The sequence below is a fragment of the Chiloscyllium plagiosum genome, unplaced genomic scaffold (genome assembly GCF_004010195.1).
Source record: "Chiloscyllium plagiosum isolate BGI_BamShark_2017 unplaced genomic scaffold, ASM401019v2 scaf_5656, whole genome shotgun sequence".
NCBI lineage: Eukaryota > Metazoa > Chordata > Chondrichthyes > Orectolobiformes > Hemiscylliidae > Chiloscyllium > Chiloscyllium plagiosum.
Window position 1 is genome coordinate 347 of NW_025203358.1, and position 6851 is coordinate 7197.

At 50.1% G+C, this 6851-nt stretch overlaps 1 protein-coding gene across 1 annotated transcript in view; it reads left to right on the plus strand.

Moving 5' to 3' along the window:
• Positions 1 to 919: 919 nt before the first annotated feature.
• LOC122546283 (glutamine-rich protein 2-like) overlaps positions 920 to 6851 on the plus strand; it is a gene marked incomplete at both ends in the record, with an annotated part of 6673 nt that continues 741 nt past the window's right edge. The window contains one exon of the mRNA XM_043685055.1: positions 920 to 1158. Within this exon, the coding sequence (XP_043540990.1) occupies positions 920 to 1158 (239 nt within the window). The remainder of the gene's footprint in view (positions 1159 to 6851) is intronic.

The window sequence follows — 6851 nt, forward strand, 5'->3', positions numbered from 1 at the left end:
TCACAAAAAGCTAGCATCCAAGTTCACTGGGTAATAAGGAAGGTAAATAAAATATTGGCCTTTATTTCAAAGGGAATAGAGGGTAAGATTAGGGACAGTTTTCTTAAGCTATAGGAACACAGATCAGACCAGAGCTGGGATTCTGTCAGCAGATCGGAGTCCCCTATTTGAGGAAAGATAAACTGGGGCTAGAGGCGATTGGAGAGAAACGTCACCCAGCTGATCCAGTGTTTGGAGGGAGGAGACTCGTCCTGGACTCTTTGGAGTTTAGAAGAATGTGAGGCAACGTTACTGAAACATGGGGAAACTGAGAGGGTGGACGCAGCAAGGTTATTTCCCTGTGTGGGAGAGAGTAGGACCAGACAACATAATCTCAGGGTATAGCATTGCTCATTGAAGTCTCTTCACTCAGAGGGTACTGGATCTGTGGAATTCTTTATCCCAGAAGGCTGTCAAAGCTGGGTTTTATTAAATGTATTTGGGACTTAGAGAGACAGATTTTTAATCAATGAAGGAGTTAAAAGTTATGGGAAAAAGGCAGGAAAGTGGAATGGAGGATTATCAGATCAGCCGTGACCTCACTGAATGGGAAAGCAGGCTTGATGGGCAGAATGGCTGACTTTTCTTCGGTATGTTATGATTTCAGGGAGAGGGGAACTCAGGCAGAATTCCTTCTCCTGATCACTATCTAGTCACCCCTGGGTTGGGGAGGGGGAATTTACTTGCACAAACACAGTGCCAGGACCGACTGTCTCTCCCTGTCAGACATTTCTGTGTCACTAGTGGAGCCCTGTGTTAAAGTTGCCCTGGTTCAGAGCTATAACAGCGTGATGAAAATTGATGCATCTGAGAGTTCAGACTCGGTCTCAGAGCGGAATATCCTCCAATCTTCTCGTGTGTGATTGCTGCTTGTTTGCAGGATGTGGCTGTGAAGTAATTCTGTCTTGTGTTCCCCATCAGTTAGATAAGTTGGGGCCAGTCCTGGAGAAAATCATGAGCTCTTCCTGTGCCCTGCTGGGAATGAGCCTGGGTCTGGAGACTGAAGCCACCTGCCCGGTCTGCAGTTTAGATGTCAGTCAAGATGCCAGTAACCTGTGTCAACGTTTCCAGAAACTGCAGGATACAGTTAACAACCTTGTAGACTCCACAGAAGGCAAGGTACAGTATTGGGATGGAGCAGGGAAAGCTGCTGCTGTATTAAACAGAATCGACTATTACTTCCACCTTCACTCGACCAGAGCCACCTCCATGGCTCACAAACAAAACATAGAACATAGAAGATTACAGCGAGGTACAGGCCCTTTGGCCCTCGATGTTGCGCCGATCCAAGCCCACCTAACCTATACTAACCCACTATCCTCCATATACCTATCCAATGCCCGCTTAAATGCCCATAAAGAGGGAGAGTCCACCACTGCTACTGGCAGGGCATTCCATGAACTCACGACTCGCTGAGTAAAGAACCTACCCCTAACATCTGTCCTATACCTACCCCCCCTTAATTTAAAGCTATGCCCCCTTGTAATAGCTGACTCCATACGCAGGAAAAGGTTCACACTGTCAACCCTATCTAACCCCCTAATCATCTTGTACACCTCAATCAAGTCACCCCTAAACCTTCTTTTCTCTAATGAAAACAGCCCCAAGTGTCTCAGTCTTTCCTCATACGATCTTCCTTCCATACCAGGCAACATCCTGGTAAACCTCCTCTGCACCCGTTCCAGTGCCTCCACATCCTTCCTATAGTATGGCAACCAAAACTGCACACAATATTCCAGATGCGGCCGCACCAGAGTCTTATACAACTGCATCATGACCTCAGGACTCCGGAACTCAATTCCTCTACCAATAAAAGCCAGTACGCCATATGCCTTCCTCACCGCACTATTTACCTGGGTGGCAACTTTCAGAGATCTGTGTACATGGACACCAAGATCCCTCTGCTCATCCACACTACCAAGTATAAGGGCGCAGGCTCAGAGGGCCGATGTGTCTACTCATGCACTGTGTAGATCTTTGTGGTAAACCTCCCTCCGACTTTCCACATCAAACACTGGTATGACAGGGTTCGTGTATATTTGGATATTAAGTGAGGCTTCTTCGACATGGTCCTCATCAAACTCTCCCAGGACAGTTACGAGATCGTGTTAGATACAGATAATACCTTCCTGACACTATCCCCATCAAATAATATGTGATATGAATAAAACGGCGTTGGATACAAAGTAATACACGACTAGAGGTCCCCCACCAAAATTCCCAGAACAGGGACAGCATTGGGTCAGATATGCATTAAATCTTCTTGTCCACCGTCCCTATCAAATACTCCCAAGGCTGGAACAATATGGGTTTAGATACACAGCAGAGCTGCCTCTATACTGTTCCCATCTAACAAACCCATTACAGGGTTAGGAGGGGGTTAAAGGCAGAGGAAATCTCTCTCTGTACTGTCCCTCATTCATCACTCCAATTACTGGGACAGAATGTGACTACGTACAGAGTAAAAATGTCTCGACACTGTCCTCATCAAACTCTGCGAGAACAGGGAGAGAACGAGGATTGATACAGCATAAATAGTGCTCTGCACTGTGCTCTTCCCTACATACCTCAAAGCCATCCATTCTAATTAATTGTGACTCAGTATTCACATCGGCAACAATGTCCTGTTCCTGAGTGAATACTGACGAAAAGTATTCATTCAGTGTCTCCCCAATCTCTTCAGCCTCCACACGCAACTTCCCACTACTATCCTTGACATTTAGGGGTAAATGTAGGGGTCCGGGTGGTTTGCGCTTCGGCGGGTCGGTGTGGACTTGTTGGGCCGAAGGGCCTGTTTCCACACTGTAAAGTAATCTAATCTAATCTAATCTAATCTAGTCCAGTACCTCAGTACCTCAGTACTCCAGTACCCCTGTATCCCAGTACTCCAGTACCCCTGTACCCCACTACCCCTGCACTCCAGTACCACACTACCCCTGCACTCCAGTACCCCACTACCCCTGCACTCCAGTACCCCAGTACCCCTGCACTCCAGTACTCCAGTACCCCAGTACTCCAGTACCCCAGTACTCCAGTACCCCTACACTCCAGTACCCCTACACTCCAGTACTCCAGTACTCCAGTACCCCAGTACTCCAGTACCCCTACACCCCAGTACCCCAGTACTCCAGTACCCCAGTCCTCCAGTACCCCAGTCCTCCAGTACCGCAGAACCCCAGTCCTCCAGTATCCCAGTACTCCAGTACCGCAGTACCCCTGTACCCCTGCACTCCAGTACCCCAGTACCCGAGTACTCCAGTACCCCAGCACTCCATTACCCCAGTACTCCTGCACTCCATTACCCCAGTACTCCAGCACTCCAGTACCCGAGTACCCCAGTACCCCAGTATCCCGGCACTCCAGTACCCCAGTACCCCAGTCCTCCAGTACCCCGGTCCTCCAGTACCCCAGTTCTCCAGTACCGCAGTACCCCAGTCCTCCAGTATCCCAGTACCCTAGTACCCCAGCACCCCAGGACTAGAGGACTCCAGTACCCCAGTCCTCCAGTATCCCAGTACTCCAGTACCCCAGCACCCCAGGACTAGAGGACTCCAGTACCCCAGTCCTCCAGTATCCCAGTACCTGCACCCCTGTACCCCAGTACCCGAGTACTCCAGGACTCCAGTACCCCAGCACTCCAGTACCCCAGTACTCCTGCACTCCATTACCCCAGTACTCCAGTACCCCAGCACTCCAATACTCCAGTACCCCAGCACTCCAGTACCCCAGTACCCCTGCACTCTAGTACCCCAGTACCCCTGCACTCTAGTGCCCCAGTACACCCCCTGCCCTCAGTACCCCAGTACCCCTGCACTCTAGTACCCCAGTACCCCAGAACCCTAGTGCTCCAGTACCCCAGTACTCCACTACCCCAGAACCCCAGTACCCCATTACTCCAGTACCCCATTACCCCAGCAGTCCAATGCCCCTGCACTCCAGTACTCCAGCACTTCAGTACCCCAGTACCCCATTACTCCAGAAGTCCAGTATGCCTGCACTCCAGTACCCCGGCACCCCAGAACTCCAGTACCCCAGTACACCAGAACCCCAGTACTCCAGTACCCCAAAACTCCAGAACCCCAGTACTCCCGTACCCCTGCACTCCAGTACACCAGTACCCAGCATTCCAGCATTCCAGTAACCCTGTACTCCAGTACCCCTGTACTCCAGTACCCCTGTACTCCAGTACCCCAGCACCCCAGTACCCCAGTACTCCAGTACCCCAGTACCCCAGTACTCCAGTACCCCAGCACTCCAGTACCCCAGTACCACTGCACTCCAGTACCCCAGTACCCCTGCACTCTAGTACCCCAGTACCCCAGTACCCCAGAACCCTAGTGCTCCAGTACCCCAGTACTCCCCCCCAGTACACCAGAACCCCAGTACCCAGTACTCCAGTACACCAAAACTCCAGAACCCAGTACTCCCGTACCCCTGCACTCCAGTACACCAGTACCCCAGCATTCCAGCACACCAGTACCCCAGTACACCTGCACTACAGTACCCCAGTACTCCAGCACTACAGTAACCCTGTACTCCAGTAACCCTGTACTCCAGTAACCCTGTACTCCAGTAACCCTGTACTCCAGTAACCCTGTACTCCAGTAACCCTGTACTCCAGTAACCCTGTACTCCAGTAACCCTGTACTCCAGTAACCCTGTACTCCAGTAACCCTGTACTCCAGTAACCCTGTACTCCAGTAACCCTGTACTCCAGTAACCCTGTACTCCAGTAACCCTGTACTCCAGTAACCCTGTACTCCAGTACCCCAGCACTCCAGTACCCCAGCACTCCAGTTCCCCAGTACCCCAGTACCCCTGTACCCCAGTACCCCTGTACCCCAGTACCCCTGTACCCCAGAACCCAAGCTCCCCAACACTCCAGTACTCCAGCACTCCAGTACCCCAGTACCCCTGTACTCCAGTACCGGAATACAGTACCCCAGAACTCCAGTACACCAGAACCCCAGTACCCAGTACTCCAGTACCCCAGCACTCCAGCACTCCAGTACCCCAGTACTCCAGCACTCCAGTACCCCTGTACTCCTGCACTCCGTACTCCAATACCCCTGCACTCCAGTACTCCAGTTCCCCAGTATTCCGGTACTCTGGTACTTGAGTACAGATGGCAATAAAATCTAATAATCTAATTTAAGCGAAATCTCCAGGCTTGAAAGCTAAGCCCTCCATCTTCCTCTTTGCCCAAGTCTTTATCCCAAGTCTCTGTCCCCCAGCGTCCAATCCTGTTGCAGACTGAGCTCCTTATTTGCTCTCCCAAACAGAGTCATTATTTGAACATCCTGATCAAATCTCTCCTTCTTCCTTTCTGCTCCAAGGAGAAAATTCACAGCTTCTCCAGTATCAGATGTTTCACAAAACTTAGCAGGGCATCCTTCTAATTGCTGTTTGTCTCTGAATAAATCCAAGGGTTTTCATCACCTTTTCGGAGCTCCCTGCTGATTACAGAGATTTCTGCACAAGCTTTCCAGTCCTCCACCTGTTTTAAGATTTTTCTTTTTATTCTTTCTAACAAAAAACACAATTTAAATGTCAGTGCCTTCAATGTTACCTCCACCTCCCTATTCATTCTGCCAGGTCTCTGCGGCTCCTGGAGCTTTCCTCTGACCATCTCCCTTTTTTTTTAATGTCTCCTAAGTTTTGCAAACTTTGGAAATGTGCCCTGGACCCTGAAGCTCAGGTCAGGCATTGGCCTAATGCTGAACCGCACTTTATATTTCCTTTAGTTTGAATGCAAACTATTCAGGCACACCTTCTGCTCTCTGTCCCTCAACAATATTCCAATAACGCTGCTACTGTTGTCATTCACTTGGTTGTATCGTTGCTGATGATGAAGGGCTTTCGCCCGAAATGTCGATTCTCCTGCTCCTCGGATGCTGCCTGACCTGCTGTGCTTTTCCAGCACCGCTCTCATCTAAACTCTGGTTTCCAGCATCTGCGGTCCTTACTTTTGCCTAGTATCTTTGCTGATGACTATATTAATTTTTATCCCATGCTGACAACAGTGTGACATGATCTTTTTGCTTCCATTTTTCTGGATCCCTAAACCATGGCAGATGTAGGCTATTCAACCCATCCATTCCCAATGCAGGGCTTATTTCTGAAACATTGACTCTCCTGCTCCTCGGCTGCGCCTTACCTACTGGGCGTTTCCAGCATCACACTCTCAACATTCTACCCAGCAAGTCAGTTTGATTCACTGAGATCATGGCTGACTTGATAATCCTCACTTCCATTTTCCAGCCTTTCCCCCCCTAACCTTCAATTCCTTTCCTGATTAAAGCTGTGTCCCTCTCAGATATTCTGTTCTCTGCACCAAGGCAAGTACAGCCCAGAGCAGTGAGATAATGTGGCAGGGTGCAGACGGACCCATATCCATCTCTGTGTCACATTGTCACCCAGTGTCCCTTCCCTCCATCCTCCCACAGCCCTCTCATCCACCGTGTGTGTAATACTGTTGTGGTTCTGTTCGCCGAGCTGGAAGTTTTTGTTGCAAATGTTTCGCCCCCTGGCTAGGTGACATCCTCAGTGCTTGGGAGCCTCCTGTGAAGCGCTTCTGTGGTGTTTCCTCCGGCATTTATAGTGGCCTGTCCCTGCCGCTTCCGGTTGTCAGTTTCAGCTGTCCACTGTAGTGGCCGGTATATTGGGTCCAGGTCGATGTGTTTGTTGATGGAGATTGTGGATGGCACTCTATAAATGCCGGAGGAAACACCACAGAAGCACTTCACAGGAGGCTCCCAAGCACTGAGAATGTCACCTAGACAGGGGACGAAACGTTTGCAACAAAAACATCC